The 13,780-nt window shown below is 40.9% G+C and overlaps 2 protein-coding genes across 2 annotated transcripts; both read left to right on the forward strand.

Moving 5' to 3' along the window:
• The first annotated feature begins 976 nt into the window (after nt 1-976).
• Nucleotides 977-4,796, forward strand: socs2 (suppressor of cytokine signaling 2). The gene is made up of 3 exons (XM_053862355.1): nt 977-1,373; nt 2,221-2,394; nt 3,343-4,796. The coding sequence occupies exons 2-3, from the start codon at nt 2,268-2,270 to the stop codon at nt 3,813-3,815; spliced, it is 600 nt and encodes a 199-aa protein (XP_053718330.1). The 5' UTR covers nt 977-1,373; nt 2,221-2,267; the 3' UTR covers nt 3,816-4,796.
• Nucleotides 4,797-5,265: 469 nt separating this feature from the next.
• Nucleotides 5,266-10,342, forward strand: cradd (CASP2 and RIPK1 domain containing adaptor with death domain). Its single transcript, XM_053862591.1, has 2 exons — nt 5,266-5,619; nt 6,598-10,342. The coding sequence occupies exons 1-2, from the start codon at nt 5,319-5,321 to the stop codon at nt 6,903-6,905; spliced, it is 609 nt and encodes a 202-aa protein (XP_053718566.1). The 5' UTR covers nt 5,266-5,318; the 3' UTR covers nt 6,906-10,342.
• The last annotated feature ends 3,438 nt before the right edge of the window (nt 10,343-13,780 follow it).

Here is a 13,780-nt window from a genome sequence, read left to right on the forward strand (position 1 = left end):
TCATTATTAAATATTCATTTTGAATGCGTTGTCAAAGTAGAGACAAGAAAAGGATTTCATTGGCGACCTCTTGTATGACACCGGTTCTCAGGAGGGTTGACAGTGGAAGAGTTAATCCGTCTTTCGACGTAGTTAAAGATCGCATCTGAGCTCGGTGCCATAAATATGAGTCACCAGAACCACCTCAGCAGAACAGGACGAGCCACTCGCGATACCCTGAATATCTGGCTCTGTCTGGAGGACTTCATTTACATCGATTGTGTCCTTGAAATGTGAGTTTTCAGCTGAAAATTAGGAGCTGCTGCGTGGCATCCCACTCCGCACAAACCTGTGCTGAGCATGTTATAAATTCGCTTCTACCACAGTATTGGAAGGAGCCCACTTATTGTGAAGCAATAACTATTTTTGAAGCAATAAATGGGCTCCTGGTCCTCACAAACTTCAGAGGGTTAAAACGTCGGTAAAATCAGTTGATCATAATTGGGCGCAAGTTTGGTCTAGAGTTCTGGTTTAGGTTGTCCATTTGTTTTGGACAGTTAAGTCAAGGGTAAAAGACTGGGGAAAACAATGTGGCAATGAGAGGTCCTCACAACATTAACGAAACAAACATGTGTGTGTGTGCCTTTGTATGGCTATACCTGCAGGGACAAATTCTTGCAAACACACCCCCTTGTTTGGACCGTGTGGCAAAATGGGGACAAGGTAAAGGCTCATATCTTTGAGAATTAAAACTTCATAACAGCTAGGTCATTATAAATGAAGCTAAGTTTGGTTTAGGTCCCGATTGAGGTTGTTTTTGGATGGTTGGGTGTAGAGTGAGAGGCTGGGGGGAGTCAATGAAATGTCCTCACGAAACATAAAAACGTGACTGTGTGTGTTTTCGTGTTCGCGACGGAAAGAGGGAGCGATGTTTCCGACTGTCTCGGCGTGTGTGCGCGTGCGTGCACCGGGCCACCTTAAATCATTCCGCCGAACACCACGTGACCATGTTCCTGGAAAGTTCCTGGAAATGCTTCTTTGTGTTTACGGGTGATGTCGTTTACTCGGTGGCTGAAGGCGGGTGTGGAGTCACGGGTAACGGAGGGACGGGTTGACATGCTCGGGGAGGCTTTTGGAGTGGTCGCGGCTCGCCGCAGTTCGGAAGCGACGGTCCTCACTGGGGTTGGAAAACACCGCCACTGACAGCTCGGTGCTTCATCCTGCTGACCCGCCATTCAGGGGCAGGGAGGTACCGACGATAAATGAAGTCACTCTGTCAGATGTAACGTGAGGGCCAAACAGATGAAATATGACTTGGACTTTTGCAATGGGTCTGTTAAATTGTCACCGCTGAAATCAAGCTAACTGCTAGCCGCTCGAAAGCCGACTGTCAGGTATGTCAAGTGTTTGTTCATAAATGTCAGGATAGTTCCATTGTGCTACGGTCAAATGTTCAGTCCTTTACAACGGCTTGTATCAACCAGTCCATTTATTATAGTCGCAGTGTTTCCCATTTGTAAACAGCTAATTTTGTTACGCCAAAGTACTGAAGGGAGAGAAGAAAGGTAGGGCTGTTCAACAGTGATATCTCTTTTAATTTTATGACGTGCTTCAAACGGAACCCTTCTGTAACCAGTTTATTTTATTAGACGTAAAATGAGATTAAAACATGTGATTCGGATTTCCTGACTGCAATCCAGGACCAGCCTAAAATCATTAATCAGAGATTGCTGTTTTGATTTTCTGTTTGTCACGAGTCGTATAATTGAATCTAGTCCCGTGTTTATTTAATGGTAACTGTTAATACATTATTGACTTGTGGGCTCCGTTCCACACTGTGAAGATGTTCAAATAATGATGAGTAAATGCAAATAATAAAAATAATGATTGATACACAGCAGCTATAAACAAACGGAAAAATGACACAAATGCAGTAGTTTGGCATCAGAGACTTGTCCAGAAATGAACCTGATTTAAAAGATCTAAATGAATTCGATTTTTTTAATCTTTCCTTTCTTCCTTTTGGTTTAGCAAAAATTACATCTGGACATTGAATCATTTAGAGTACATAGCTAAAATAATCTTAATAAATTGTTTGCCTTGTTCAGTCATTTTTATCATGCATCAAACAATTTATTTTTTGTCATCGTGTCTTAATTCAGCTCAAGCATAATGTGAACTTATACTTAAATAGTCACGTAAGTGGATGACCAACTGTGTGACCTCTCTGATGGTTCAAAGAGCTGCAGACCCTTGTCCCTCATCTGAGCTGTGAAGGTTGATGACCAATGACCTGCCAGTCGTCAGATTCCACAGACGTCACAGTGAGCAACAGACAAGCTGAAGACAACTACAGTTCTGTGGAATCTGATGAAAGATGCATTTCTTTGGCCATGAAAGATCTGAAGAACACAGGTACCATGTTGCTAAAGATCTGTCGCAGGGCTTCTGTGGGCTTCTGTCATTTCATGTTCCATGAAACCTCACTTTTGTCATACGAGTTGCAAGTTGAATAGAAAATGTAGTCAACACACTATTTGCTGTTACAACCTGGCAGGTCGTGGACCCTTAGTGGTCAATTTGTTTAGAGAAATTTAACCCCAGTCTTCAGCGTCTCCTTACTAGTTGGATTGGCTTGATAGGAACTACTTGTTGTAAGAGGAAACTGACTCCAATTGAGGGCTGTCCAACTGACCCTTTTTATCCAAATTCCCCTTAATGTGTAAAACTCTCTCGCTTCACCGTCACCCGAGCAGCCTCACACCGTCACGTTGCCCTTGTCATGCTTTTCTGGTGGCACTGCTTCGACATATTTTTACTTACTACCTTTTCACATATATTATTTTGTGTGATCCCAAAAGCTAGTCGTCTGTCCATAACACTTTGCCTCCAAGTGTCCTCTGTCCACTGCTGAATTTGTTTTCCAAATGTTTTCCTTTAATGGCTTATCTGCCAAGAAAGTGGCCTTTTTCCTCTGGACTTTTAGAGGGTCTTTTATTGTTTAGTATATCTATCATAGGAATAATAAGAAAATTGAAGGCATTCCAAGTTGTGTAACACTTGTCTAGACTGTATCATCAATGAATATTTCATGGTATATTGGAAAAAAATAGTGCTTTCCTTTCCTAAATAGGAGCATTCCTAATGATCCCAATCTTGATACAGCTTTAATGACACGCTACAAATGCGTTTGCTACAACCCGTCAACGAAGAACATGCATCTCAGTATATGCTATCCTTTATCCAGACACTTTATATACTGTACTGTAGCTTTCCTCCTCTCAAAAAGAAAACCTTGCTAAGTGAAATGTAATGTACTCCAAAGTGTGTCTAGAATTATTTTAACTGAGTTCTTCCTGACAGGCTGGTACTGGGGAAGCCTAACGGCAAATGAGGCCAAAGAAATCCTCCAGGACGCTGAAGAGGGCACCTTCCTGGTGCGAGACAGTTCCCAGCGTGATTACCTTTACACCATCTCAGCCATGACATCTGCAGGTCCCACCAACCTTCGTATCGAGTACAAACATGGTAAATTCAAGCTGGACTCTGTGGTTCTAGTCAAGCCCAAGCTAAAGCAGTTTGACAGTGTGGTCCATCTGGTGGAACACTATGTTCACATGTCAAGGACTAGTGAGAAGGGGGCTGCCAGCTCTCAGACCTCTGCAGCGCCAAATGGTACTGTTCAACTGTTACTCACAAAACCTGTTTATACCACCATGCCGCTGTTGCAGCACCTCTGTCGCATCGCCATCAACCGGACCACCAGACGGGTTGAGGACCTGCCGTTGCCCAACAGACTGAAGGACTATCTGACAGACTACATCTATGATGTGTAGTAATCCTTGAGGGTTAGAGTGTTAAATCTCTTTGTGATCTTGCCAGAAGAAGGCAATTCTTTGGGTTTTCTCCAGCGGAAAGTCTCTGAAACAAGGAAATGTAACGGATTGTCTTCAGCTATGAACTTGAGGAATGTTGATCCTTTGAAATGAACCAGACATCATTTGTTGTGGTACAAAATGAGTGATGTGATTGGATAGTGCCTAAAGTAGGTGGAAAATGTTGTTGAATTTCAGCAAGTTCCTGACATGCTGGTCACACATACATTTGTTCAACACATAATGGATTACTCCAGTGGGTTTTTGTTTTCCAGTACAGTGTCACAGAACTGGCGTTTTGTAAATTCTACATCAACCCAGAGAGCTCCAACGGTCCTTTTCTATAAAAGAACTAGATATACAAAGCAAAATCAATGCTAGAGATGTGGGCTTCCAAAAAAATGTCACAGAGATGCAGTTGGAAGCGAATTACAGTACTTCCTAGTGACATGATAAGAAAACATTCACGCCAGACTGGTATTCTCTGAAAAAATGTCACACAAATTCTGTCTGAAATTTTATAAATGGTTTTCGAACTGTTCTTCACCACATGACAAATGACAATAGTTGTATTTCCCTCCATTTTTAAATTGAAGTTTACACTGAGGGATTAATAAAGGCCATCTAATCTCATCTGTACATGACCACTTTGGAATGTCTAGTGTGCAAAGCCCTTAACACTTCAGAAATCATGCGAGCTCTGTTTTTCTTTTAAAATTGATGATTTCTTCTAGTTTCTCAGGTTTCATGCTGTGTCGGCTAATTCATCACTTTGACATCCAGTTTGAAATCTCAAGTCACTCAGCTTTGGCATATTTATTTTTAGTTAGACACTGTTGCTTTTACACCATGCTGCAAAGACGTTCTGCTCTGTGCTGTGAGATGCTTTGACTGTATTAAGTTTCAAAACAAGAATAAGATCAATAAAAAAATTGAAATGTGGTTTGCACTTGACCGATGAAAATACTGGTAAATTGTCATCTTATATCATGTTATGTTAGATTTCATGGGTCATCATTCTTTTAAAGATGGTCTTGACAATGTCGTATTCGTTGACATTTCCTACTTTCTGTTGACGGCCTTTCAGGGGAAATCTAAGGAAATCTTGAATGGTAATTGAAACAAGTAGCAGTACACACAATAAGGCATTTAAAAGCTCCAAGTTGACCACCACCCATGAATAAATAATAATCTAATCGTGCTCATTGGTGCACTCATAGAGCCAATCCCTTTTTCATCAACAGAAGAGGATTAACAGATGATTATATATATATATATATATATATATATATATATATATATATATATATATATATATATATATATATATATATATATATATATATATGTGTGTGTGTGTGTGTGTGTGTGTGTGTGTGTGTGTGTGTAATGTACGATCTTGTATGGTAAATGTGTTCCACTTGTGTTTCAAGTCGGACACAATAGCAATGCGCGCCGATTAACATGGATCCAGTTCACCAGACTTTGCTTCGGCGCAACCGACTTTATCTGTCTGAACATCTGGAGGTCAGCGATACGATCGTTCCATTTCTCTACCAGGAGGGAATTTTAACCTTCGATCACGTGGAGAACGTCGAAGCTCCACAGACAAATCGGAAAAAATGTATGAAGCTGCTGGACATTCTGCCGTGTCGAGGTCCGACGGCTTTCGCCACTTTCCTGCGGTCCTTGGATGACTACAGCTGGGTTAGAGACAAGCTGGTGCAGGACTTGGAATCCCTACCTGGAGGAGATGTGGGAACAGGTGTGGAGTCACTGGCATGTATCTTTAAAAAAAGTAATTTTCATTCATCAAATCAATGATATCAAGTTTGTTCTGAGAACCAATATTACCTCAGTAGTACGGTGTAACTGAAAGTTTGCAAGCTGTAAACAGCTTTCATCTCCTGGGTCAGGCTGACTTTACACCATAATGTTGGCAGTTGATAGTAGTGGTGAGTGATAAGATAAGCTTTTATTTGGGCCACTGGTGGAAAATTTACCTTTTGCTTGTTGATGTCGGCTGCCCACCAATCCGCTGTCTCCAAACAGATAAAAAAAAAACTTGTTTGCGTCAGTACTGAGAATGAGATGTGACGTTAATGGCACTGCAAACCCGTCTAGTGTAAATAAACACTCAAGTTGAGTAAGTTATTGTTTCGCAAGACCTCAATCAAACCCACATCTAGGAAACAGAATTATACTACTAGATTGCATGTTGCAGTACTAATAAATAGAAATTTGGAAAGTCCTCGACTTTGTCTTATTGATAAATTCAAACAGACTGGTTGTGAGGAGACTGGACCTATTCCAGCTACCTGGTGCAAAAGGCAGGGGACCTTTACCCTTTAAATTAAGATACGCCATTCTCACTGTTTGATTGGAATTATCGGCTTACAGTTTGTTCATGATCAAGCGATTTTTGCTTCATTGTTTTCACAGTAAATGGTTTGTTACCCTAAAGACTACTTAGCTGTATGTGCAAGTAAGCATCTTGTCATAGTCACAACACATGCTCACAGCTTTCCACTCAAAATACTTTTTCAGCTGCTTCATCACCTCATTTTCAAATTCTGAAGAGTTGCTCTTTTGTTTGTCGACAATTGAGGTCAGAATCTTGCCATGGTCACCTTCTCATCAGCTCCTGCAGATCTGCATCATGTTTTTAATGCCACTGAGTTTAGAGCCAAGCTAAGAATCATGAGCTACAGAGTGAAATTTTGATTTCTTGTGTTCTGTGTAGGTGACTGGAAACTTCCGGACTCGGTTCTGATGAAGGTTCCGTCAGATCAAGAGTTATCCAGATTGGCCTCCGTCCTTGGCGGTGACTGGGAGGTGGTCATTCTTGACCTGGGCGTGTCGGAAAAAGTGCTGTATCGCTGTCGTGCTAATCACTCATGTGATATTCACGGGGCGGCGTTGGCTGCTCTCATTCATTGGAGACAGTCTCAAGGAAAACAAGCCACTGTACAGAAACTGGTGCTGAGCCTGGCTGCAGCTGGAGTCCACCCATCTGTTCTTCGGGATGTCCTGTGTGACACCGCATTGTAGCAAATGTTGACGGTTCTACGGCAGTGCGGATACATTATGGACAGCTCATGGTCGGCCATGGATCACACAATGACTTTCAGAATAGTCCTCTTCTTCGCACAACAGAAGACACAGACATATTATCTGTTAATGTGATCATTATCTTTGGCTGGTCTGTTCACTTTGGTCGAAAATAGCCAACAGCAAAGTACAATTTGACCTACATTTTAATGTATGAGCCACATTCTGAGTGCTCAGATGCTTTAACCATGCTACTGACAACCCATTGTGAATTATGCCTCAAAATCTCAGGTCTGTCTCAACCAACTTATGGTAAAAAGAACCTATTTATTATTCAATGTTAATTCGCTATTAAATAGTTTCAAGATTATATTATGTGGTATCAGTGCTTAAATGTCAATTCTTCTTATTGTTTCCCTCCTTTGGATGTTTTTAACCTGTTTGCCACATTTATTAAAATTTGGGCCATTTTCAAAATATTAATTGGGACATATGTATATGGTAAAGATATGATTTCTCCCTATCAGTAACAAACTAGGCAAATTGTTGGCTAAATAAAAACATGTAATTAAAATAGGAAAACTGGATCATGGATCATGGAAACATCAGTGTTTAACTGTATTCACATCATGTATCATACAGTATCAGTCACAAATACTCGCTAGAAATTATTACAATGTGTATCAGATTAATTAATTGATCTGTTAATGTTTACGCAGAATGCCACATTCCATCATTTAAATTTTAAATGCAGATCTGAGGTTGACTTTTTATCTGTAGGCATTGTAAGATATGTCCATGTTATGATCCTCAATGGGTGTGTTTGGGAAACATCCAATCACAGATCTGAGCCCAAACTGTCAAAGTTGTCTTGCAGGTATTTTTCTCAGCACCGACAAATACACTGCTTTTAGCAGATTGAGCAATACCCTTCATCATGAACGTATGCTTTGTAATACTTTTAAAAGCCTTCTATTTCAGATTCATCATCAGTGCAGGAGCAGAATGTTGAGTTTCACACAACACAATCTGACAGTTTATTATTGTATTTTAATCCTTTGTTTTCTTTATACACAACTTGATTGCATTTAAAATATAAAATGAATTGAGTTTAATGAGAAGAAAACCTCATCAAGAAAAATAATGCCATCGTCAGCTGTACGTATAAATAAAGAAAATGGCAATGGAAATCATAAGTACACAAATTCTATTGATGTGGGTTTTTATTATGAACAACAACAAAAAACTTGACATATGAAGCACTTTGTTTTGTTGTTACGACTGAAAAAGATTCTAAGAAATCATGCTGCTTAACCGATGAACCAGCTGTACTGCAGCCTCATCTTGTGGACAGAAGTGATTTTTATTTAAACAAGTATCATAAACCTTTAAAGACACTCAGTCATTTCTGTTCCAGCATTGCTTATTATAGCTTTATTTGTGACCAAGTGACCGCACTTAAGTTGCCATTCCACCTCGATATACTGAGTGAAACATTCCAAACTCGATATTATGACTTGAATCAAATGGATTTTTATGGAATTTGAATGAGAGTTTGATGTTTTTAAGCTCGCGTTGAAGATTATCCTGCCTTGGCTGCCATTCATTTATTCCTTAAGAGCCTGCAGAGCTGCTTCATGCAGAGGATCAGTTTTCTGACTCACAAATTTAAGGTGGACCGTCGAGTTACAGAACTTTCCCTCAAACTTGTTTTCCAGTTACAGGCGCTTGCAAAAGTCCAAGTGTGTGTGTGCGTGCGTGTTAGTAGGCGGGCTTGTGTGTGTGTCTGTGTGTCTGTGTGTAAAGCTGCAGATGCGTGACGTGCTGCTGTCTTCATGAGAATTCTTTACAGTTTCTTAGAAAACTGCGGACGCTGAGTTTTCATCTCATTGGCTTCCAAGAACCTCTGGACAGTTTTATTGCTGGAAGTGAGCGCGTGTCACGCTTTCTTTATGTCCACATTTTTTAACTCACTGTGTGTGTCTTTTTTTTTTCTATTGCTGGTAAATGGCTTTTCTTGGGAACCAATGGGTTAAATCTGGTGTTTATAAATACAGTGAGAGAATGTGAAGTACCTGTGGGTTTGATACACTCAACAACACTGTGTGCTGAGGCAAAACTCGCGACAACAGCCATGACATAGAATGAGCTTTATGAAGCGGAACACTGTGCTGGTATAACAATACCTTGCAGCACTCTAGTGGGGAGCAGCCTGGAAGGTTCAAGGTTCCTCCCAGCGTTCCTGAAATATATCCTTCAGATTTATTGGTGGTTTCGAAACTTCCAGCAGTCTGTATGCGAGTCTGTCTCTTTGTTTCCCATAATGGACAGGAGACCTCACAGGGATGTTATTTCCATCTCTCTAGATAACAGGCTCGTCGTCACAACTAAGTCCAAAACGCATTCTTTAAGTCTAAATTGTTTCTCAAACTATTCATCAACAAAGGTTATATTAATCAAAGCTGAACAAAAAGAGGCGTCATAACACACAGGTCACTCACGCCACTGAATCTGAATCCAGTCTCAGCCACCATGCAAGACATGTCAGCGGAACATTTACTGGAGTGAAATTTGTCCAAAGAGTGTTAAAGTCCAAACAAGTTCAAATGAAGAGACACCTTATAATACAAAGTAAAAGCATGTTGTCAAATAACACTTTGCATCTCACTCAGGGACGTCAAAACATGACTGACTTACATCATCACTTAGCCTTTATTCATTTTACACCAATTACTCCCTTTACTGTGCAGCAGGGTACTGAACATACTAAGCTAATGGGGAGAGGTTCACTGAAACACTGAATGGAGTAAATGCCTGCGTGCTCTCAGAGCCTCTTCCTGGAATATCGCTGACTGATCCAGTTTTTACACACCAGGCAATTGGGTTCAGAATCATGTTATTGTCAGGAGCTGACGCAGAGTTCTGTTTTCTTGGAATATAAAATGATAATGTGTTTCACACATTGCTGGACATATGTGATCATCTTATCATATCTAATCTATTCATGTCCATTGGGTGAGCTAAAGCAAGCCCAAAAATATTTTTGTATAAAATTCTGTATGATATTTGACTCCAATTAAATGTGTATTTACACAAGCCAATGTAAGATAATTTCCAGATTGTAATTCATTTTTAAAGGGGTGCTGTTTTATTTTTCCATAAGAGTTAACTATTGTGTTTGCATGATGAAGCATCACCTGGATTATGAAATTGTGTGAAAATAAGCCTATAGAATATGACACATTCAATTGATTTGCGTACAAATAAATCTAAACTCCCCCATCATTGTGCCAGTGCAATTCATGGAATCACCTCTTTACTGCAGGTATATATGTATATTTTTTTTATTTTTTTTTTGACTGCAAGAGACAGAGGGGGACATGTGTTTTCCTGAAGGTGTACTGTACTGTTTTCTGATGTGAACACACCAATAAAGTCCTTTTGGGAGGAACTGTGAACTTTATGTTGTCCACGACAAAAACGAGGAAAAACATAAAACACAGCACTCCTCAAAACAGAAACAGGTCAGGGCTTAAGTTCGCAAAGTGAAACGCCACAACAAATGACCATTGAGTCCATATGTTTATTTTTTACTTTATCAATTAATGAATCAACAAACTGTTTTAGTTAAGCTCCTCTAAATGCCCATCGTCCATTTTTAGTTGTAGTCCATTTTGTGACCTTAGCTAAATAGACCTTTCAAAAGTAGCAAAGAAAAAAATAAAATAAAATAATAAATACAAAAAATATATATAATTGTATTATTATTGTTGTTTTAGAGAACTTCCATTTAGTTCATAAGATCGAGATCGAGTCTGGAAGGAAAACTTGTGACAGAACCAGACTACATCCATGAATTCTGTGTGATATGTATAGATATGTGCACAGTGAGTGTTGTCAGCGCGGGAAGGAAACCTTCATTCATTCAACCCGGTATTTCATTACTAACCGGGAGGATGTTCACAAGGAACGGAGGAGGAGGTGCAGCTGCACTCAGCTGCCAGTGCAAAGTACCAACACCCTGGACTCTAGAGGTCAGTACGACACAGGTGTACGGCTTGATGGGGACGTTTCGATTGGATGGGCTTTTTTCTTAAGCTTACTCATTCCTCGCGACTATGGCAAGATGGGAAAATGCCGTGTTTTTCAGACTCATGTTCCCACCAGCAACTCCTCATCCGTGAGTCACTTCTCGTCGCTAGTTGTAGGCGATGAGCTGCAAGGAATCATTTCTGTCTATAGGTGTCAGTGCAGACGCAGTTTCTTTTCTGCGGAACGAAAATGAATCATGTAGATGTATTCATATTTTTTGTGTCCCTTTATGATTGTCAGAGTCCCTTACTGAAGTGAAGATTGTCTGTTACTGTCAGAGCACACTTACAGATCCCTGTAAGAACATGAGAGAAGTATTAATCTTTCTGACTGTGGCATTACCCATCATTTGTCGACTTCAGACTGTTATGTTCACTCAGCTTCATAGGGGAGAGAATGCATGCATTTCTCATTGTCACATTCTTCTTTCTGACTTCACACACTGGTATTTGGGTAGAGAACCTTGAATTTCAATTTCAATTGCTGGAATTTTACCAAGACCTGGTCCTCTGATTCGCTGTGCAGAGTCTGTAATAAATTCCTCTTTGTATCCCACCTTATCCCTGAGTAGGTTCTGTAAAGAGCCTGAGATCATCAGCTTCCACATGTCTTCTGGCAGTGATATATCATTATGTTCAGCAAGCTCTTGCGTCCAAATGGGTGATTCTCTCCTCAGCCTTGGCCAATGAGGTCTTCATTTGTTCAGTTTTGTCTGTGTTGGTCCTGGTTATGGATAAATTGCTTTGACCCAGAACCATCATTGAGTCGGGCCTTTTAATTTGCGCCTTTATTTTGACATTTTCCTCCCTTTGTTTCTTTAGTGACTCATACAATGACGATTGCTTCACGTTTATACTCGTGAAGGATTTGACAGCATGTGAAGACGAAGACAAGAAGAGTTCTGGAAGGATGAGGAACTGTGAATAGGTATTATTATCCAAATAAATGTTAAATTACATGTGAGTGAGGCCTTTTTTAGCACTGCAAAAAAAATTATATTAAGCATTGTCTCTTCCCTAAAATAGAAGTCATCCCCAGGAACTATCTGGAGGCGTAAAAAGGATTGAGGGGGTGTCAAAAATCCAGGAGGAGGACAAAGGCTGGATTAGGTGGCATGAGGAAAAGAGATGTGAGAAAAAGAAGCCAATGTGGAGGATTTGTAGAAGATCCGTAGGTTGGTGAGGACCAGGAGTGAATTGAGGAAAGTGGGTCAGCAGAGCTTGGAGCTGCTGAGACAGTGGGGTGAGGGGAGGGGCGGGGAAAAAAGAAGAGGAGAGGGCTAAAAAATAGGAATAACCAAAAAAGACCTGGTGTCAGAAGAGCTAAGGACGAAGGTGTAGGATGAAGAGGTGAGAGGTAGATGTTCATGCAGGAAAATTTGGTTTGAGTAGAAGATATTGGAAGGTGACTGAGGATGCTGTTGGCAAAGGACGAGTGGAATGAGTTGTGGAAGAGGAAGGAAATTAAACTCTTGGGAAATGTTGTGAAGAGGGGGACTCCGTCAAGCCCAAAAGAACAGAGCGACAAAAAGAGAAGATGTGGCAGTGAGAGGCGAATATTTTGGGAGAAAGAGGATGAGGAGTGGAGAAGGAAAGGTTTTAATAAAAACATAGACAAAAGCATATATCCAGTGAGAAAGATGAGGCAAGTGAAATAGGAATGAAGAAGTGAAGGGAAGGAAGTGGGCCAAGAGAAGGCGTGCGAGACTCGTGAATGGGGGGAAATAATTATGATAGTACCTGAGTTTGGAAGAAAGGAGAAAATAAGTGGGGCAATAAAGATGGCCGGGCAAATAGTTATAGGACTCAAGGGTGAGAGAATCACAAGAGAAATAGTGAGCTGACGTGTGGGCGAATGTAAGGAGGGGGATGATTGTGGAGAAGGGTGGAAAAATAAGACTTTGGAGGGAGATAAAGGGTGAAAGCAGAAGAGAGGAAGGATGAGCAAGGGCGTGAAGAGATTGTAAATTAAAGTTGCAGCAAGGAGCAGTCGGGAGCAATGCCAGGGAAAGAAAGCAGGTGGAAAAGGAGGAAGGGAAGTGGGGGAAGAAGAGATTAATGGGGCAGAATTGTGGATGTAGGAGGGTGGGGGCGTATGGAGATATAGATGAAAAGGGGGGGAATGGAAGAAAAGGAGGAAGGAGATTGAATTGGGGCAAAGACCCAGGGAGTTGCATCTGGGCTAAAAAGGGGGAGAAGATGTGGCTGAAAGGGAAGAAGAAGAATAGAGGAGGGGGTGAGGTTGGTTGACAAAATAAGAGTTTTCACTCTGTCCTGCAGCAAGGTGGGGACTAGTGATGGGGGTAAAATATGTGAGTGACACTGAGAGTTAGTAGGTGAAGAGGAAAAGCATCGGGCAGTGTGTTGGGCTGGAGAGTCAGGAGGAATGGGTGAGTAGAATTGTAGGTGAGGGAGAGGAAGGAGAGACTTCCATCAAGGAGAAGAATAAGAGGAAGGGGTGGCACGAGCTACGAAGGAGACTTGAGGAGAAGGCAGCTAATTAGAGAATGAAGGAGAAGAGAAGTAGGGCAGAAGGGAGGAAGAAAAGAAGAGAGGAGGGGTTATTGAACATGTTAAAGGGGGAGGAAGGAGATGGTATTAGAAGAGAACATTAAAATAATGACATTTGATAAGGTTTATCGTCAGAAAATGATCTTAGAGAGAGACAGAGAGTTGGTGATGAGGAAGTACTGATACAGATCGAAGAAGAAAGTGATGGAGACACAAGAGAATGGGGTCCGTGTAGGACGAAATAGCTATAATGGAAGCAAACTAAGGGCACGT

This window comes from Synchiropus splendidus, chromosome 4 (genome assembly GCF_027744825.2).
Source record: "Synchiropus splendidus isolate RoL2022-P1 chromosome 4, RoL_Sspl_1.0, whole genome shotgun sequence".
Taxonomy (NCBI): domain Eukaryota; kingdom Metazoa; phylum Chordata; class Actinopteri; order Syngnathiformes; family Callionymidae; genus Synchiropus; species Synchiropus splendidus.

Excerpts from the sequence above, each read along its gene's own strand:
- socs2 (XM_053862355.1), top strand. The coding sequence starts at position 2,268 with ATGACCTGCCAGTCGTCAGATTCCACAGACGTCACAGTGAGCAACAGA. Across the intron at positions 2,395-3,342 it reads GAAAGATCTGAAGAACACAG|GCTGGTACTGGGGAAGCCTA; the intron begins GTACCATGTTGC and ends TCTTCCTGACAG.
- cradd (XM_053862591.1), top strand. The coding sequence starts at position 5,319 with ATGGATCCAGTTCACCAGACTTTGCTTCGGCGCAACCGACTTTATCTG. Across the intron at positions 5,620-6,597 it reads TGGAGGAGATGTGGGAACAG|GTGACTGGAAACTTCCGGAC; the intron begins GTGTGGAGTCAC and ends TGTTCTGTGTAG.